This window comes from Scophthalmus maximus, chromosome 15 (assembly GCF_022379125.1).
Source record: "Scophthalmus maximus strain ysfricsl-2021 chromosome 15, ASM2237912v1, whole genome shotgun sequence".
In the NCBI taxonomy this organism is placed as follows: domain Eukaryota; kingdom Metazoa; phylum Chordata; class Actinopteri; order Pleuronectiformes; family Scophthalmidae; genus Scophthalmus; species Scophthalmus maximus.
In genome coordinates this window covers 16,202,545-16,223,171 of record NC_061529.1, presented here as the reverse complement: position 1 = coordinate 16,223,171, position 20,627 = coordinate 16,202,545, and the positions used below count along the sequence as shown (strand labels likewise).

At 45.5% G+C, this 20,627-nt stretch overlaps 1 protein-coding gene across 16 annotated transcripts in view; it reads left to right on the top strand.

The window, feature by feature from the left end:
- kiaa1109 (KIAA1109 ortholog) overlaps nt 1–20,627 on the top strand; it is a 75,884-nt gene that overhangs the window by 21,200 nt on the left and 34,057 nt on the right. For 15 of the 16 annotated variants that reach the window (XM_035611459.2, XM_035611470.2, XM_035611469.2 and 12 more), the window contains exons 23-48: nt 297–425; nt 1,042–1,161; nt 1,316–1,647; nt 2,545–2,795; nt 3,066–3,306; nt 3,413–3,904; nt 6,478–6,751; nt 6,977–7,114; nt 7,251–7,321; nt 7,459–7,632; nt 8,199–8,319; nt 8,518–8,667; nt 9,860–9,987; nt 10,387–10,589; nt 10,765–10,965; nt 11,102–11,313; nt 11,939–12,090; nt 12,629–12,779; nt 13,001–13,153; nt 13,431–13,671; nt 14,186–14,334; nt 15,065–15,314; nt 15,930–16,079; nt 17,719–17,894; nt 18,917–19,092; nt 19,233–19,818. In XM_035611459.2, the coding sequence (XP_035467352.2) occupies nt 297–425; nt 1,042–1,161; nt 1,316–1,647; nt 2,545–2,795; nt 3,066–3,306; nt 3,413–3,904; nt 6,478–6,751; nt 6,977–7,114; nt 7,251–7,321; nt 7,459–7,632; nt 8,199–8,319; nt 8,518–8,667; nt 9,860–9,987; nt 10,387–10,589; nt 10,765–10,965; nt 11,102–11,313; nt 11,939–12,090; nt 12,629–12,779; nt 13,001–13,153; nt 13,431–13,671; nt 14,186–14,334; nt 15,065–15,314; nt 15,930–16,079; nt 17,719–17,894; nt 18,917–19,092; nt 19,233–19,818 (5,421 nt within the window). The remainder of the gene's footprint in view (nt 1–296; nt 426–1,041; nt 1,162–1,315; nt 1,648–2,544; nt 2,796–3,065; nt 3,307–3,412; nt 3,905–6,477; nt 6,752–6,976; nt 7,115–7,250; nt 7,322–7,458; nt 7,633–8,198; nt 8,320–8,517; nt 8,668–9,859; nt 9,988–10,386; nt 10,590–10,764; nt 10,966–11,101; nt 11,314–11,938; nt 12,091–12,628; nt 12,780–13,000; nt 13,154–13,430; nt 13,672–14,185; nt 14,335–15,064; nt 15,315–15,929; nt 16,080–17,718; nt 17,895–18,916; nt 19,093–19,232; nt 19,819–20,627) is intronic. The other variant, XM_035611456.2, reaches the window with a different exon arrangement.

Below are 20,627 nucleotides of genomic sequence, written 5' to 3'. Positions count from 1 at the left end.
TATGAGAACACATTTTCTGAACATAAGAGCATGTAAACATTTTCAAGTGGTAACCCAAATTAAAAGTATGAACTTGAATATGAGCATAATATGTCACCTTTAAATCTATGAAATGTCCTGCCACAAATACTACTTTTGTGACTTTATAGAATTATTTATTTTTTTAGATCTTAAAACTTGTTATATATATATATATATATATATATATATATATATATAAAAATAAATAATACACTTATACAATCAATAATGTTTGATTGTTGTTTGTACTCACCTTATGTGTTTGTGATTATTAGCTGGCCAGCATGATCGAGTGGGGCGAATCTTTCGTTTTCCACGTGGTGTCCCGAGAGTTCCAGCTGGAGCAACCCAAGCCCTCCGTCATCTGCCAGCACGGCGCTGACCGTCGCATCTGCGACGCCAAGGTACAAAGGGATGGTATACCCTGAAACGCCACACAAAGTCCGAGCCGCGTCTCTTGACTAATTTTCACTTTCCTCTGCTGTAGGTGTCCAGCTTTGTTGTTAATGAGCCAGCTGCTGTGTGCATGTGTTTCAGTCTCAAACTGCGAGCTACTAAATTAGCTCATGGCTGAAATACTTTTTTTTCAGTTATATTTAAATGTCAGTCAGAACTGTACAGTGTGAAATATGATTGTGCAAATGACATCGGATAATAAACAGACCACTGTGAACCATTCTCTCTAATGATGCATGACTCAGAAAACACACTTTTACACAGTCTGAGAAATGGAACAATGGCCAACACAAAACTATTGATCTACTCAGACCAGCCATGCACAGCGCAAAGACGCAACACGACACTGTGATGTATGGAATGAAGTTGAGAGAAAAACGTGGCTGTGAATGCTAACAAGGATATTTAAAAAAACAACCTTAGAGCCCTCATTAGTTTCTGACAGCCGAGCAGCTGTGGCCACAGGCTACGTGGCGGTATATAAAGCTCAGTTGGACTAAATTGGAAACGGCGTTTTTGTAGCCACAGAGAAGTTGCTGGTACTGAGCGGCGTTTGTCTTCCAGCTGAGCTGCTTGCCGGGTCACTGTCGCACGTCGGAGGAGCTGAAGTACACCATGACGCGCCTGGCCGTGGATGGAGTCGACCTCTTCGTCGTGGAACACGGCTGCGCTGCCAGTGTCAAAGTAATTAGTACCAATTTTTTTTGTTATTGTGTATCGTAAAGTCTAGATCATTTTTTATTAGATTGCTAGATTATTAAAAAAATATATAAGTGGTCATTTTTTTTGGTACGTGTTCATATCTTTTTAATTTTTCCCTTTCTCTCTTGCTCCCTAGACGGGCGTTATCCGCGTAGCCAACTGCAACCTGCACAACCAGGCAGTGGGGGAGGGCATCAGTGCCGTGGTGCAGGACGTAAACATCCGGCAGTACATTGAGCAGCAGCAGCACAGCGAGGCGACCAGGTTGCAGCCGGCTGGACAGGGTCAAGGTCCGGGTCAGCCGCTGGGTCTCGGTCAGCCCCCTCTGCTGCGACGCTCTGTCTGGCTGGAGGCAGGTTCGGTCAACCTGAACCTCATCACGGCGGACGTCGCCTTGGCTGCTGACCACCCGGCCAAATGCGAAGTGCAGAGGCATTTTCTGGAACTACACGACGCTCAGACCAAAAGGTAGAAGGCACACACTGTCGTCTGTCTTTTTGCTTTTCCAAAACACCATCACTTTGTGTGAGCTTCCCCAGAGCATCTTTGCAGCATCGGGGCATTCAGCCACTGTTGTTCAGCTTTGTTTCATGTTGGAATTCGGCGCTCTTTAATTAAATCAAGGGACATTTAAGGTATTGTTTAAAAACACAGTTTATTCATGGCAGATTGTCTCTATCACACCTCCGTAAAATGAATCATTGTGAAATCATAATGTTAGGTTAAGTTTGCACATTTGAACAAAAAGGAAAAGGTAAATCACATTTCCGTCATATACAGTGATCCAGCTCTGGCCTCCTTCTGTGATAATACATTAAACATGATAATTTAGAATCTCATGAAAAGTCTGCAGGTGGCCATCATCAGTGTGGTTTCTTCTTTTTGTGCTTGTGGTTGGACTTGACTTTTGTCTGTCACTTTAGCTTAATGTACCGTATGTGCATTATGAGAAAAATAAACTTAAAGGGGGCAGTAAGCGATTCTAAAGCAAAACACGTTTTTAAAAAATGCTAATATTTCCTCACGGCCTGCTAGCTGTCGGTTCTGTGTGCGTCGGATTCCCATACCGGACGGAGGTCGTGGGTTTGTGTCCCAGCCTTAGTAGCAAAATCACAACAACAACAAAGAGAGAAATTGCTTCCCACCCCTTTAATGATCATCAGATGTTGACCAAGAAAGGGAGACTAACACAGACGCACCAGGCACTTTGACAAATGGATAAAATGCTGCAAGTTGTTAACTTTTATGGCAAGACGGCAACCACAGCTGTTAAGTTCTGTCCCCTCACAGCAGCTCGACTAACTCTAATCCTGTCTGTTTTTATTGACTGTTTGTTTTTTTCTCCCTCCCCTCGTCTCTACTTAGACTGTGGTTCCTCTGGCCAGAAGACGCTGGCATTCGGACCAAGCGCAGCAGGAACCGCTGCGGCTGCCTCGGCGGCTGCAGGTTCTTCGGAGGCACTAACATGGGCCTGGACTTCTTCAGGCTCGACGAGCTGACGCCGTCGTCCTCCTCCGCCTTCTCCTCCTCCAGCGCCGAGTCCGACATGTGTTACGGCCAGTCCCTGCTACAGCCCGGGGAGTGGATCATTACAAAGGAAACACCAAAAGTGGACGGTATGGATTTGCTGTGAATGCGTCTACGTTTCCTGAGATTCTCTAGAGTGATGGATTTCCTCCAGGAGTTGCTTTAGAGTTTCTTGTGAATCCAAAGGAAAAGGAAAATATACTTAAGATCCACAGTGTTTAAGAGTAAAATTATTGATCCTTCTCTATCTGGGAGTTAATTACATTAGTAATATAACAATATGTTGAGCTTTTCATCATTGTCTTGTCTCCCCATCAGATTTATTTTGAGGGTGTTGTCTTATTGTTTTTTTTTTTTAGGGAGAGTTGTTGGACTGAAAACAGACACACACTCGCCGTGCCTGCCTCCTGAGCTGCCCGAGAGGCGGGGTCAGCAGCACCTCAGTCTCCAGGTGCCCCAACGCTCCCACAGCTCTGCCTCCTCGTCTGAGGAAAACAGCTCGTCCAGTGCTGCTTTGCCCCTGCTGGCCGGAGAGAGGGACACGCCCTCGCCGAGCACAGAGGAGCGCATGTTCGCCGTGAACGGCAGAAGCCCTGCAGAGTGAGTAGCATTCAGAATGACTGTTGTCTCGACCGCATTTACTGTAAAATGTGATTCTGAAGTCAGTAAGTTTTCTAAATGATATTTTTTTCCTGTCGTTATGCAGCACCCTAGGAGATGTCCCAGAAGTCTTGCCTGTGTCACCCAACAGCTCCCAGGACCGCACCTCAGTGCGCTCACCCCTTTGCTCTCCGCTCAAGCGTCAGTCCTCGGTGCACTCCAGTCGACTGGGCAGCACCAAGAGCCTCTCAGCCGCAGTCTTCACCGACAAGCCCCCTCCGGTGCTGACTGCTGGCGTCCAATTCAGCAGCGAGGTCTCCCGCAGCGACGAGAACGTGCTGGACTCACCACGGCAGCGCAGAAGCTACGGATCCTTCCCCTTCACGCCCTCGGCAGACTCCAACACTTTCCATCAGTACCGCTCGGCCGACTCAAGCATGTCCGTGGCCGACAGCGAGGCCTACTTCTCCGCCACCGAGGACTTTGAGCCGATCAGCAGCGCTGATGAGGGCCCGGGGACGTACCCAGGCCGCAAGAAGAAGAGGAGGCAGCAGATGCAGCAGCCGCAGCAGCCCCCGTATCACATGGAGAACTACAGGTCAGCTGGTAGCCTAATGTAGGAAATGGAGCGTTGGGATATTCTGCTAACGGGGCTCAGCTTCAATGGAGCTCACAGAACTTAGAGTTTCAAAAATACGATACGGGACTGGTTGAATGGGTTGGCAGTCGGGTTGCAACGGTATGAGGTTTTCACAGTATGATATCGGTGACAGAAAATATCAGGGTTTACAGAGTTTCACAAATATTATCAGTTACATTGAACCTTAAAGGAATGATTGGTGGAAAACTTTACTATAGCTGAATTTTCTCCTCCAGCTCTTAAGAGCTATTTTGTATCCAACTGCAACCAAAGACATTGCGGATCAATCCTCTCATTATTTTGTCTTATTAATAGATTGACTTTTTGGCTTACAGTTGCCAATTTACTGTAGGTGCGCGACAGAAGCCAGACTGACCTGTCTGCACCTTTAACACTCTTTTCATTCGCTTTTTAATTTTTTTTTTTTTTTTATATCTGCAATTCTCATACCACAGTATACTGTGAGACCGGGATACCGCTGCGACCCTAATGACCAGAACACGTACAGGGTTGAGTACGGGGATAATGTGTGGATAGACACAGCTCACAGTAACATCAGAAAGTCTCTTATTTCTCATCTGTAAGAGCAGATAAATTATTGACCTCTAGACGCTTCTGACGCTGCCAGGTTGCTTTAAGCGTTTCCCCTTTATGAGTAATGTCAAAGGGCCCCATTGAGGGGCCCTTCATGATTTACATTTGAAGAAGGCGATGACTCCACATATTAGATTTTTTTTTTTTTCTTTCATTTTGTCAGTTAATATGCAGGGATGTTGCTGTAGCCAGGCGTTGCCAGACTCATGTGACGTCTGTTGATGTCAACAGACTAGAGCAAAGAGGAGACGTCTGCGATGATGATGTTCACAGACACAATGTCTGTGAACAAGTTATGCCATTTTTCTCTCTGTGTCATTGTATAAACCCCGGCCAGTATCAGATAATCGGTTGTGATTGGACCGGCAAGATTTTTTTGCCGGTGGGAAAATCACTTCCCAATGGATGAGATCCAGACCGTGGGTGCGGTCGAATTGTCATTCCTATCTACTAAGGAAAGGTGCACAACCAGGCAGTCAAGGAAAGGTGTAGAGGAGAACTCATAGGACATAGGAAAAGCAGACAGCGCTGCACAGAGAATCCGATTAGACTTTCACTAGGTCATTATGCGACGGCGGATGTTGTTGACGTGCGTCTGTCGTGGTGAACTACAAATTTCCGAAGATTAACTTCAAAAAACGTAGCGGCTCCATCCAGTATGTTTCAGAGTGTTTTACCACTGTGTGACATCAGATGTAAATGATTTATATGCAACAGTAACTAACATGATGACGTGCGTCACTTCTGGGTCATATTCATACTCTTCCTGTTCTTCTACTTAAATTTCGCTGCCGCAATGAATTGTGGGGCGTCTATGTCTCCTTTCCTTTCGCATAGGAAGCTCCAGTGTACCCTATGCTAAAGGAGATAGGCAAGTAGGCATTGAAGCTCCTTTCCTATGCATTTAGAGAATTTGAACAGCTCTTATCGTGGCTGCCGATGAAATACTTCCAGGTCACTTCAATATTTAGGAAACTTCCTAAGGAAATTTGACAGTTCGACTGTAACCTCTATTCTGGAAAAGCAATTTTAAATGAACTCCCAGAATTTGTCTGGGTCCCAGGCTACTGTTAATTAATTAGATTTTATGGTTTTATGAAAAAAATACAAAAGACATTATAAGCATTTTTACAAAAGCAAATTCTGTGGGTTAGGGTTAGTGAGCAATATAATTTCTTTTGGCTTTTTTTTAATTAAAGCTTCATTAATGCTGGGTTTACAAGCAAATAACACAGAAACCTCATTCTTTTTGAAAACAAACCTGAATGTATTGGAGTTTTCTGTAATGGCGAGAAACTGCAGGTTGGAATGAAAAACCGTGAGTAAACACTGGGCCAAATAGCTTCTGATGGCTCACATTGACAGCTTTGTGATGATGCGGTGAAAATATCTTGATGGCAAAATTATACAGGGACACACTCACGCTGTTGTGAGATTTTAATGTTTAATACCCAACAAAGTTTGACATTTTATCATGTAACGCAACTTGCCCCTGACGTGAAACACGTCCCACAGATTTCATTTATGACTTTGATTCGATCGCGCCTGGGCTGTTGTGATGTAGAGGTGGGCCGCGGCAAATGAGATGTTTGATCCGTTGGTGGCCGCCTAGTGCTGGTGTTTTTTTTTTTTGTTTTTCATATTGGATTTCAGTGTTGTAATGCAGCAACCGTGTCATTTTTAAAAACCATCTTAAATGTTCCCACGTTGATTTCAACCCGCCTTGAAAAGTTTCCAGTGGCACAAGCTCGTGCAAACCTGGCTCGAGTACAGTAAAGCTCGCAGTAAAGCAGGAATGCTGCTAAAAAGATGTGTGGTTAATTTCAAGATTGTTTAACCACCTGACGTTTTACACTACCTCATGCTAAGGAACAGTCAAACCTATTTTCAGGGTTATTGGTGTGTCATTCAAGTGCAACATTTTGACCCCCCCACAGCCGCAGCTCCATCTACCACAGCGTTGAGGGTCCCCTCACCTACGTCCTCAACGGGGAGCTGATCACTGAGCCACGTGCCCTGCCACTGCCCCCGATGCTGCCCCCGCTCCCGGCCCAGCCCCTGCCCACCCACACGTCTCAGGCCTCCTTTGTCTCGGCCCTGGCCATGGAGGAGGAGAGCTCAGTGGAGGCAGAGAAGACGGCAGAACCCGGGCCGGTCACCCGGCAGCCCCACGTCATGGCGTGCTACCAGAGCTACCTGGCCCACTACCAGGTAAGTCATTTCACTTTTGGTCCACGTCTGTGCAGCTACTGAGGTCGATGTAATGTCGGCAGTGCCAGCAAGATCCTGCAGATGTTACTCTGTCGAATGAACATTTCTTTTTTTCAATCAGAGAATTCATCATTCTGCCGCGTTCCTCTCCCAGCTTCCAATATCCCATCAGTTTTCTTCCAATATTTTCCAGTTGAAACATGTCTCTTTCTTCGCCATTGCCAGGTCTCCAATTGGTCTGTCAAGCAGCCCACCAATAAGAGGACGTCAAAGTCTTCTCTGCACCGCCCCTTAGATCTGGACACGCCCACCAGCGAAGAGAGCTCTGCCTCCTTCGACCAGCTCTCCGTGCCCAGTTTCAAGGTCTGTGGTAATTTTACGTGACAGTTGTTACAAACTTTAGAATCACTTGTTGCTGATGGCCGTTCAAAGATTGTCTCCCCCGCGTCTTCAATACGCTCGCTCCTTCGGTTACGGAACATTTTCTTTTTCACGTCAGGTGATCAAGCAGGGCCTTTCTGCCAGTTCTCTACTAGATAGAGGAGATCAGCTCATGGGAGAGAACAACAGGTATTTAAGACAAATCTTGTAAATTTACTAGAAAACCATTTAAGCATTCGCACGATGAATTGCTTCTGTCAAGTAGCGGCTGCGACCTGGTCTTTGTAACTGCATAATTGGAGACATGCCTCTTTGCTCGCCCACAGTACACCGTACACGCCCCTGGATAAGAGAGCCATGGAGAACACCGATGAGGACACGACAACGGACGACTGGACTCTGGAGCAGCCCCTCTCTCAGACCAGGACCACTGCCATCGTGGAGGTGAAGGGGGCCATCAATGTGGTGGTCACGCCCCTTGTGGCTGAATCCCTGGACAGGTAGCAACCAGGCTTGTACTTTCAGAATAAAATATTTTTTTCTTTTCTTTTTGTCTTTGTTCTGTAACCTTCTGTTTCTCCTGTGTGCTTCCTTGAACCACATCCCTTAACTTTACTTTTTATAAATTCTTAAAAAAAAAAAAAAGATAACCTTTATTTCTCAGTCTGTCTCTCACTGCACACACTAACTTAAGAGTTATTTTTAGTCTGACACTGCAATTTGACCTTAACTCCATTTTAATCCCAGTGCACACTACATCTTGGCTCTAAAAAGTCTGCTGACAGTGCTTGAGAGTCTGATCTCGTCTTACCAGTGTGAATATTTAGTTTTCCGAAGGCAAACAGTGCTGGGCTAACAATGTTCTTTCAAGCATGGACATCCCGACTGATGGGCAAAGTAGCTAGGAGGTCGAGGACTAACAAAACTTCAAGGAGTCGCACAGCAAATGTTTTGATTTTGACATGTGAATCAATTCTGATTGTTCTCCTAAACGTTGCTTCTTGTGTTTAAACGTCAACTAAATAAAACTAAACATGTCTAATGCTTTGAAACTTGGTTATTTCAGGTACATTGAGTCCATGGTCCACTTTGCCAGTGTTCGACACCCTGCAGCGATTCTGGACGACCTGCACGGCAAAGTCCTCAATGAAGCCTATCAGATCAGCAAGTCCACAGTCACCGAGTCTGTGAGTAAAACGAGTCCAAATCGGAAACCAGAAAGAAAATGTTCATGCGGTACCGACACAAACGGTTAATTTCTTAACAGCGTGAAGTGTTCCTACTCTTAATCGTTCTGAGATTTGATGAGGATCGATTTCGTTAAAAAGCCCTCTTCTCTGTACGATGGCTGATGTCTCACTGTTTTGGATCTGGAATCCACGCAGAGTCAAACAGGCAAGCAGGAGCACAAGCTGTCCAAGACGGAGGGCACGACCCCCGGCTCCATCAACGCCCCCGGTGGACAGACGGACTTGTCCGTCAAACCAGATAATGTGAAAATCAAGGGCCTTCAAGCCAATGTCTCCATCCCCAAGGTGAGACCTGTGACCCCGAATAATGAGAGGCCAACTCTGAGCAAACGAGCCTTCGAGAGCAAAGCACAGAATCACAGAGTGTAGGATAATAAAATGGGTCAGCATGAAGCTGCATTTATTAATTCTTCAAAATGTCACAATTTAAATCCAGGATTTTTCCTTTTCAGCTTTAATATCTGCTTCTAGTAAATGTTTAACTGGATACATAAATTACTTTTATTTGGACAGTGCACTGATACCGAAAAAGTAATGCAATACCCTGCCATTGAAAAGCAGTACATTGCCCCATTTTACTAGTATCAGTACTTGAAGAATAACAGTGTTTTAATAAGAGCGTATGTGAGAGAAACTTGCAGCACTGCTGCTTCCACTCCCTGCTGTCAGTGACAATGGCTGCTAATACAGGTGCCCTTACTGACTTATAGTGAATGTGGTTTTATCCTTTTAAGCTAATTTACAAATAAAGCCAACATCTTTATATGCAAACATAACGTTCACACTGGAAAAGTTAACTTGAGTACAATATGACTAAAAGTCACGGGGTTCACAAGTCAACAACACCAGTTTTAGGACTAGTAATGATAATGATAATCATGACTTGTACATTTTTGTCAATAACAAAAAGAGTGCTCCTCTCTGCCAAGGAGATTTACTGAGTCCTAACAAACACAGGTCCAGTGACGTGGTTGCAAATGTAAAGGTAACAAATATAATGACTTAAACTCAAGTACAGTATGTAAAATCTTTAATAACACTAAATAATTACTATAATCGAATCACTAATGTTATAAAGGGGATAATTCGCTGTCAAATATACACACAAGAACATAATGGCACTACAATTTTACAGGGCTTGAAAATAATAAACATACAGTAAATAACATCAACTGTAAATCTGTAATTTGTTTGTGTTGAAGCGTAAAACCCAGGGTCATTAATCTGCACGCTACAGGAGTGAGCTAAAGTAGAACACAAATGAGTCAGTACGTCTCCGCTCTGCTTGGCACATATTATAGTTTTCTAGCGACTATCACTCATATCACTGTCCTTATTTGTGGTATTGTGACAACAACAATTTCTGTCTTCTGTATATCTTCATTTAGCGACATCTTTTAGAGAACAACACAGCACAGCAGTGTTTAGTTCAGCTTGGTTTAGTTTGTCTTTTTTGTGTTGTTGTGTTTACGTGCAGGTGAACCTATGCCTCCTGCAGGCGTCTGTGGAGGAGGGGTCACCGTCGTGCTCCAGTAAGTGTGTCACGCATGTGTCACTTGTGGCGCTGTGCTTCGACAGGATCGCCACTCAGTTCAGGATGAACAGGTAGCGCCCTGGCTATTCCTCACGTCATTGTGTGTGTGTGTGTGTGTGTGTGTGTGTTTGTGTGTGTGTGTGTGTGTGTGTGTGTGTGTGTGTGTGTGTGTGTGTGTGTGTGTGTGTGTGTGTGTGTGTGTGTGTGTGTGTGTGTGTGTGTGTGTGTGTGTGTGTGTGTGTGTGTGTGTGTGTGTGTGTGTGTGTGTGTGTACACTGACTAAGCTTTTTTGCATGTCCACAGAGCACATACTGTACACTTGTGCTTTATTTTGGCTTTGAACCGCCTGCTGGGACATTCAGTTGTGGCTGTGTGGATGTCATTTTTTGCTCCTATTCAATTTTTCTCCCTGATGTCTGATAACTGTCGAGCTGAACAACAAACACGAGTTTGCTCTCTGCCTCTTCCAGGGGTATTGTAGAAGAGACTCCCAACACCACAGAGCATGGCCGACCCTCCGTCATGTTGGAGAAATACGCCTCGGCCACCAAGATGCAGCCTCAGTCGTCCGGCTCTCTGCGTTCCAACGCCGGCATTGAGAAAGGCAAAGAGATCGCCGCCAGGCTCAACATCCATCGCATCCACAGTCAGCTCCGAGGCCTTGACTCCACAGGTTGTTAAAAATTGATCCAGAGTGCCGCTTTTGAGGTTGGGCACACCTGCAACCTCCTTGTTGTTTCCCTTTTTCCAACATTTTCACCTCTCTCCTCTCGTACCAATTCTGTTGAATTTTTTTAAGAAATATTGAAACAAAGTGTATTTCCTGACGGATCACTCTCCTTCCGCAGACATCGGGACGTGTGCCATCACGGCGATCCCCTTCGAGAAGTCCAAGGTGCTGTTCGGCCTTGAGGAACTGGAGGAGTTTGCCATGGTGGACGAGACGGACGCCCAGGCCACCTCGGGCGACCTGAGCCGCTCCGCAGCATCTCTTGAGAAATGGGGCTGGATCATGTTTGAATGTGGCATCGAGAACCTCACAGTCAAAGGTGAACCGTCCTGAACTCTTTGAGCAGCACTCATCACTGCGCTTAGTTCTAGATTTAAAGATGAGTCCCATCACAAAGGATTTGTGAATTTGTGCTTGGGCTTGTGAACATATTACACTTTTTATTTGTGCTATAGGGGGCCGCCAGTCAGGAGCCGTTCTTTACAATGCATTTGGTGTGATGGGACACTCGGACACTGGGGGGAAGATGGGGATATCCAAGTCCAATGGTTCCACGGGCTCTCAGACGGGAAGTGGCTACAGCACTGACGTCTCCGACGACAACCTGACACATGACCCTATGAGCCCCGCCTCTGACGTCAATGAAAACTCGGATTCTGACGACCAAGTAAGATCCTAGAAAAGCATCACCCTGATAAGGAGTTAAAAAAAATGTCCTCCTACTCAAAGTCTAATTATACTGTAATTCAACCCGATAAATGTCCATATTTCACTTTGCTGTTTGAGCGCTATAACCCACTTAACATCTTCTTTTCTTCCATAAGTTCAACCTATGTATATTTTTTTTCGCACTACTGACTGATGTAAAAGGTGTCCGATGTCTGAGTGTTTCCCTGACGTGAGAACAAAACATATAGCCGGTATTTGCACCCATCAACTGCTGTGTTAAAGTAAATACAAGGCAACCTAACACACGCCTAAATGTCACATAAAGTGCATGTGGATGTGCACGTAGAATCAAATCAGAAACTAAAGGTTGAGTCAGTCTTGACCTGAAACCATACAATATTATTATTTTTTTCCTCTATTAACAAATGTTAGTGCTAATTGCCTGTCTCTGATTTAGATTAATCAGAGTAATCATACTTTTCACAAAAAAATTGTACTCCTCTGTAGATTGCTTCAGATGTGTATCAGAAAAATAGACTTGGTTGGAGAGATCGGCTTTAGCCTGAGATTCAATGAATTAAACTAGAGGATAACTCGCTCCCCTGTTCTCTGCTGCTCTGCAGGATGAAGGGGTTGAGTCGGACGACCTGAAGAAAGACCTCCCCCTCATGCCCCCACCGCCCGACTCCAGCAGCATGAAGCTGACCATCCGAGAGATCTGGTTCAGTTTCGCTGCTCCCACCAACGTGCGTTCACCTTCGCAGGCCATCTCCAGGTGAGGCTCGCATTAGATCCCTTCTCTTCTTTACAGGATGTGAATGATTAACGCCTGAACTACATGAATAGTTTAGCTCATTATAAAACAAACCCTGATTTCCATCAAAAACAAACCGTCTTCTGACTAAAGTACACTGAGCTCACTCGTTGTTTTCTTGGAGCGTCACCGGCGTGGTGTCATAATCTGCTGGAGTAGGTTTTCATGAAACTCCTTTGCATCTTGTGTGCCCCTGGCAACGGTTGTCAGACCTTTCAGCTTCACAGGCCTTCAGACTGGAAGGGCCCCACCGGCAGATGCATTCTGAGATTTACAGTGTGCGTCTGAGTTTTATTAAAACTCAACCCAATTAAACAACTGCTGCCTGCCGCAAAGAATAAAGGGAATAATATCTCAGAAAATTGTCGGCATAAAGCTCCACCTATTAGCATTGTCTGAAAAGGCGGGAAAGATTTGTTTCAGAATATACCGTTCCAATAAGCAGTTATTATAGGGTTATGAGTGGATTAAAGCACCTCTGCTCCTTTTGTGTCGACAGGCAGTTGAATCTGCTCAGCACAGCCACGCCTGCCATCGGAGCCTGGCTGGTTCCCATCGACCAGCTCAAATCTTCGCTGCGCAAGCTGGACATGGAGGGCACACTGCGCGTGTGTGCTGTTATGGGCTGCATCATGACAGAAGCTCTCGAGGTCGGCAGTACATCTGCAGACACAAAGAATACACTCTTTAGCCCATGTTCACATGTGAAGAATGTCCATTTGTGCCATTTTTATCAAAACAGCTTTGTCTTCTTGTCAGTGTAAATACTTCCAAAACTCTCAGTAACCGCCAAGTTTACTTACCTTGTTTGTGATTAAATGTGCCGTTTAATTTAAACTTTTCCTCTGCGCCTCCTGACGCCCTCCAACAGAAAAAGAGCATCCACATCCCGATCCGCAGCAAGTACAACCGCGTGACCAAGCGAGCTCGCTACCTGCACGAGAACCCCTCCTGTATGCTCTGCAACATCCTGCACCGCTATCTGCAACAGGCTGACTACTCCATCATAGAGGAGGCCACCATGGTCAGTGCGAAGCTTCCGATATCTCACACCGTTTCTTTCATCAAGTTCGACAAAGGTCTTCGACTAGGCTGTGTGTAGTTTAATGCCTCATAAATTTAAGCTATATGGTATTATCTGGACCTACATGTGCCAAAGAAAAACTCCAACTGACAATTATTGTAAGTGCTCTTAAGGTGCCCTTGGCTGCCCTTCTCTTAAATTTTAATAAACCCCCGACAGGAGACGAAAAAAAGTGCCAATAATCCACGTCTCTCCTTTCTTCTCCTTCCTAAAACAGAATGATGGGGTCCCAGCTCTCGTGACTCTTAAAAAGGGTCTGGTGGCTTTGGCCCGACAATGGATGAAATTCATTGTGGTGACTCAGGGCTTCAAGGCCATCGGTTTGATGAGGCCCAGTAATCTCACCAAACCCAAGGAGCCGCAGCAGAGCCTGGCGGAGACCATCCTGGGCCTGGACAACGGCGCTGCTCTGCAGAGTGACACCAGCGCTGACGGAGCCGAGTTTGAATTTGACGCAGGTGGGAGCTCATAGGTTTCCTTAATTTTTCATTCAATCATTTTAAATCATTTTATTTTAATCAAACCATGTACTTTGTCTTTTCAAAACTACGTAGTGTTTACGTAGTGAAAAATTGAAAGGCGTCGAAGGCAGATTGAAGACAAGTCAGGACAGGGGTGGAGCCTTGGGCTGATAAAATGGTATCATTGGCAAAAGAAATGGACATTTAAGTATTGATCAGGGAGAATTATGTTGTTTATGTGTGAACAACAATGTGCCAAGGATAGATCCCTGTGGCACCCCATTTCTTCATGTTATAATGTGTAATCATATTAAGTTATAACCACAGATAGACTGTCAAGCTCCTGACCTTTACTTCTTCAGTGTTTGCACAGAAATAAAACAGACTCTTACCACTTGTTGGCAGAAAGCAGATGTATAGATGAGCGCCACGGTGAACGATTGTCTAGATTTGCATCGATAGCGGTCACATGGGTCTCCCTGAAGGTTTACTTTATGCCATTATTGTGAAGCCACAGTGAGCGAACACACCATGTTGCTGGAGGGAGCTTGCAGTCGCCCCCCGCCCAAAGAAGCAAACTCTGGTCCCGTCAGCGGAGTGGAGATCATGAGGAAACTGTCCAAGTCCCACACGCACAGCGAGTCGGCCCTCAGGATAAAGGTAATGCTTTAAATTATTGACTATTTCTGTGCCTCTCAGTTATGTTCAGTTAAGTGATAAATATGATTTGTACTTGAGGATACACACTTCCATTTATTTCCATGAAATGCCGCTGTTCCAGCTCCTTAAATATGAAACTTTCTTAGTCTTAAGAATATTAAGCATATTAATATCTCTTGTCATGAAGGGTTTTGGTTGAAAAACAAATAACAAGCCATTTAAAGGCATACACTTCGGTTCTTTTAATTCTGTAAAAGGAATCTTTTCTTTTCTTTTTCTTTTTTTACCATTTCCTTACATTTTTGTTAATAGATTTATCAAGAAAACAATCCACCGATGGATCTATAATTAAAATAACCTTTAGTCGCTGCACTTAAAAAAACACTTTACTAAAGTGAATGTTTTATATAAGATCCATTTAGGAAATGACGGTGGTGTGAAGATGATCTCACTGCTGGAAAGCCTGCGGTGTTCGGAGCTGAGATGACATTTCCTTCTATCTGCCAAGTGAAATCATAATGAGTTATACAATCTTGGTATCTGTAGAGGCTATTTAGCCCTTTTGTCGAAAATAAGTATTACTTGAAAATTTCCATAATGGTGCCAGGCACGATGCTCCCCGCTGGTTTTATTTAAAAAAGGAAAAAGAAATACGAGTGGTAGCTTGTCAGAAGCGATAAAGCGGGAACATGGCCTCCTCTCAGTCATCTGTACATTTGTCATACCCCAGGGCTCCCATCCATACCAGTCGCTGAGCTACACCAGCGGGGACACGGCAGCTGACTCGCCCGCCCACGTGTGCCGTGTAGGCCTGCCAGCCAAGGACAGCCCCAGGAAGGAGAGTCTCCTGAGTAACCTGACGGGCAGCTTCCGCAGTCTGCACAACCTGCTGGAGGGCACGCCCCAGAGGAGCGACCCGTCTGCCGCCGCCGCCGCAGCTGCCGCCACCGCAGCCAAAAGCGGCTCCCTCATTCGCACAGGTACTCGTGCCTCAGCCTCTAAATGTGTTGCGTGTGAAAGGTTCTGGCAGCCAGTGATCACAGGTGTGAGCTAGATTTTTTTTATCACAACATCCAACAGTCTACTTGCCATTTTTGCTGCAACACTGACCTCTACCGATCAGCGATGGGGAAAAATAGCAAACTGAAATAGACTCACAGCTTGGGTCCGTCCTCTGGCACATTTCCACCGTGAACAAATATGCAGAGTCAGTTTGCCATGAGCTATTTAATTTCACTAACATTTAATAACCCCTGCTGAGATCACCTGACTTCATTAAAAGAAGAGCTTTTAATGCAACACTGACTGTCTTAACACACCAGAGTGGCAGATTAATGAAGGAAAACAAAAAAGCGTGAAAAGAAGAACGCCAATTTGAATCTGTGCCAAAGTGTAAGACCATGACACTGATGAGTGTATGTGTCTGATGTAAGTGCTGGAAACCTCTCCTTGTCATAACATCATTTCGTACATTTGAACATTTGTAATCAACAAAATTTGTGAGGCGAGATGAAAAATGATCATGCGTGATGTCCAACCTGTTGATGATGATGATGATGATGATGATGGAACACGCTCTCGATCTCTTTCCTTAGGGACGGACGTGCTGACGGAGCACCCGCTGCTGTCGGAGCCCTCCTCCGTCAGTTTTTACAACTGGATGTCCAACGCTGTGGGCAACAGGACCGGAGCTGGAAACCAGGAGTCCCCGGTCAACCGCTCCCAGCACAACAGCCTGCAGACAGGTCAGACGTCAAGCGCCCCAGGGGCGGAGTCTTATAGTATAACCTGTTCTAAAAATATAACTTTTCATTTAGAGAATCCTGTAAAATTTGGCGTCTCAGCTCATTAGGTTGGAACCTTACGGGCTGAGTTTTGCTTCACACTTGCTACACTTAACACAGCTGAGGAATTTAGGTTAACGTCAGCATAACGTTGTTTTACTAGACTCGCTGGATTCTCCCGTCAACCGCTACCACTATCAACCACTGGCGACGTCAAGTCCAGAAGGAGGTCAGGGTGGGATTGATGCTCAGTGTTGTGCTGATGGTGCTGGTGAACCTATTAGCTAGTTTGTCTCCTGTGTTAGTTTAACAGTCACCTATGTGTAGCACCATCAATCCGTCTGTTGTTGCTGAAAAAGATCAATTAGGTATTTATTTGAGTCCGTGACAAAGACAGTAGGGTAGCTGCTGTCTGGATTTTGCATATCTTACACAAGGTGCCTTTAAAGAATATGACCCTGAGTAGTTTTATTTGCTCGTTGGTCTATGTGGATTTTTACTGTTCTCAAAAATTCATTCCTGCTCAGGTAAGAGGTCACAGCAGTGTAACTCGTCTTATTTAAGCTTTGAATTGGGAATATAATGTTTAAATGTTGGATTAGTGGCCAGTATTGATTACCTGATTACCCGTCCAATACCACAGCTCTTTTCTTTGGTTAATTTTTTTAATCTGACTAGTTGGCAGTTAATTGGTGGTCATCTGGTGTACAGGAGCCTTCAATTGATGTTTGATTTCGTTAGAGTTTAATGTTCCCCTTGACTCGGTTAGACTGTCTTGATTCCCATGTAATTGTGCCACAGTCGTTTCCTCCCTGCTCCATTTCTGCCCAACACACTGTGGGATCCACACAGCGCCTGTTAACCGCGTTAATGACCTGAATTTTTTCCGTCCCACACTGTGCTGCCCCCCTCAACCCGCCCGCCCCTCTCCCCTCTGTACTCCCACTCGTCCACTGAGTCACTCTGCATTTCTTGCATCCTCACTCAAAAGAACCCCATGGATCACTGGAAAGATACATCTCTTACTTTTACAATTTAGCAGAGCATTTTAACTGGGTGGGCCATATTACACACACAAACACACGTGTGTGTGTGTGTGTAATGTGGCCAAGATGATAAGCTTTGTAATTATCTACTTTCCCAGGTGTCAGTCAATGACTGCACAGCAAATAAGCTTGGGCAGTTCCTCACAAACAAAGAGAAAGTGATGAGGCTGTTTAAATTCCTAAATTGTGCGTAAAATGGCCATTAAGTTCCTCTTAACACTCCCGGTGATGTGATTGTTCCCCTTCTGTTTAATTCCCCCTAACACCTTTGTTATGTGGAGCTGGGGTGTTAAAGCGTTTCACCCTACAGCACTCGCTGCGGATTTTATGTTCCCTCGTGCTGCACGCGCGCGCGCGCGCACACACACACACACACACACACACACACACACACACACACACACACACACACACACACACACACACACACACACACACACACAGACACACACACTCTGATGAGATCATATCTCTACGGAGAGTCTGCAGCCACCCAGGGCCCGTCTGACCTCGCCGCACATTCACCCCCAACCCTCTTTTATCACCGGCCTCAGGTGGGACGTGTAACCTGCCCACAATTCCCTCAGCGTCGGACTTCAACACGGTGCTGTCCAGCGACCAAAACACCCTGGATGGGACCCACTCACAGCACAGCACCAGCCAGGACGAGATGGCCGACATCGAGGAGGGCAACCAGTGTCCGGCCGCCGTTCAACTGGCAGACGCTCAGGTACCGTCAGCACATCTGTCGCCACGGGCGTATCGCTGGGGGGAAAAAGGGGACAGACTACCCAGGGCCCAAGGGTGGTTTGGGGCCCTGGAGCGCCTGGTATTAAAAGTTGTTTTTGTTTGTAATTAGTGTTATTTAAGTAATTAGTGTCATAACATGAATGAAAAAATAAAAAATCGGCTGAATACATTGGTTGGGCGACTGAACTATATATTTCAAAACATAGTGGAGGTTCTCTGAGGGCCCTCTCGCCCCTTACCTTCACGACTCAGCATGAGAATCTGGCAACTAATCTACTGACCAGTCACCTCGTAATGTCTTCCCTCAAGAGAGCAAAGTCTGGGTCCCGGAGGGGAAAAGAGAGAAAAGAAAGAGAGGGAAAACAAACCGAGGGAAAACAACGGTTAATTGATTTCTTTCAAAAGAAAGGTGGCTAGCTATTGGCAAACTCCTATTACGACAGCTAGCCAGCAGCCACCTAGCTGAGATCCACACAGCTGCTATTGCTAGCTAGTTAGCTAACTGTAACTTTTACTACCTGAATACAGTAGGAGTTATCTAGCTACTTACTTTTAGATCACACAGTATCATGCATGAATCAGCATCATAGCTGTGGGGGCCCCACAGAGACCGCCTATGTATAGGGCCTGCAATTTGGTGCTACACCCCTGTCTGTCGCCATGTATTTGTCAGTTTTTTTTATGTTCTTTCTGTCTAAACTGTCGCTGGGCAGAGAATTAACATAATGTCTGCAGCTCATAGATAAATCTTAACACATGTATATTTGGGGATAATTCTTTTTTCTGTGGATTATATGGAAGCAGGCAAACTTGTTTATTCAAATTGTCTGGGTTATGAGTCATCAACTATGAAAAACAGACCATCCATGTCTGAATAGCATATTAAACTCCCTAACCCCTATAACAGTATTTATCCTGCATGTATATTATCATTGAGTACAGTCGAGTACAAAGAGCAGTTATCATTTTGTGCTTGTGATGTCGGTTCCCCCCCCCCCTCAGGTTGTTTTCAAGCCTTTGCTGAGCTACACTGGGATCCAGGCTCAAGACGCCACTCCTCTTAGTTACAAGATGTATTTTGGGGAGCACCTGTCATTTTCTGGCAACCTCGAGTGCCTGAGAGCAGACATTGTCGACTCCGACACCTCCAAAGAACGCAAAAACAAAAGATCCAAGAGGTAAAACGATTCGGAACAGCTAAAAGTTATAATGGGATTAATGTGTTCATTTCCCTTCCGGTGTTTCTGTGTGGTATATACTTCGAACAGATGTGTAAAATGTCAGCCAACTGCTTACATGAACATTTGCCTCCCTTCAGACAGGGCATGCCGAACCTCCCTCCACTGGAGTTCAAGCCAGCGCTGCTGATTGAGACATTCAGCGTGAACGCGGTGGTGATGGAGAAGTCGACCAGTGCACCGCAGGGCCCGACCGCGGCGCCGCTCTCCTTCCACGACCTCAACCGACGCCACTACAACACATTCCACTGCGATTTCACCACGGCCTGCCAGGCCATCAGTCAGCGCGTCGACATGGCCCTGGTGCGCCTCATCCACCAGTTCAGCACCATGATCGACGACATCAAGGCCACGCAGACCGACATCAAGCTGAGCCGCTACACCGCCGGCTCCGCGTCCCCGACACCCACCTTCAAGGCCCGGCCGTACCGCCACTTCAGGTCGTCGGACTTCAGCCGCAGCTCCCGGGGCAGTCTGAACGGTCGCAGCGGAACCCAAACCCTGAAGAGCAAGAGGATGGGTGGTGGAGCGGCAGGAGCAGGCGGAGGAGCAGGGGGCTCTGGGGCATTACCACCTAATGGACCGCCGTCTAGCATGGACACGCTGGGGAGGAGGGAGCCCCGGGGACGCACCTCCCTGGGACGTTCAGAGCGACGCACCTCCAAGGTAATTATAATGATAACTTTAGTTTATTTCAGAGACCTGAGCCTGAGTCAGACATAGGAATGAGTTGTTTTTGTGAAAGAGAACTATAACTTATGGAACTCTTTTGAAAAGACACAAAGCGCTGGTTGTCAACACTTAAACAGCATAATCAATAGAAACAGGATCAAAAAAGAACAGCCATTAAAGTGGTCAGATGCATTAATAAAAGTGCATTTCATTTGGTCATTTGCGCTGTGTATATAAGTTTAAAACATCACCTAAAAGACAGATACTGACAGGTATCGATATTGGCAAACGCTGCCACTGGAAATAAACTTGAGTGTTTATGATTTCTCAGTTGGAAAAGGTCAATGGATTTGTCTCAGCTCAGCAAACACAGCAGGCCGTTTCCTAGTCCAGATGTTGCCTTTAGAGCGGCCTCTTATCATTCTGCAGCTTTGAACAGCTGGTCCCTGCCCGGAGACTCAAGTTAATCAAGTAAAATTTGATTATTTATTGAGTACATTAAAAATCCAATAAGACACAAGGATAATCTAATAAAAAAAACACAGACATAGGGAAGAGGATGAAAGTAAATTGGCCAATCCAATCACAAACACAACAGAATGGCAAAGAGAGCAAGTGAAATACAAACAGAAGAGGAAGTGTGGTCAGTCATGTCTTCATGAGGACTATGAAAATACTAAAGAACGAGAGAAAGGGTTGCAGAGTAGTCTGCCGGGTTTAAGGTTAGGACCTCAAATGTATTCTGGTGTAGTCGAAGGAAGCTTTTTTTCATCCAGTATTTCACATCTTCAGGTTAATTCAGA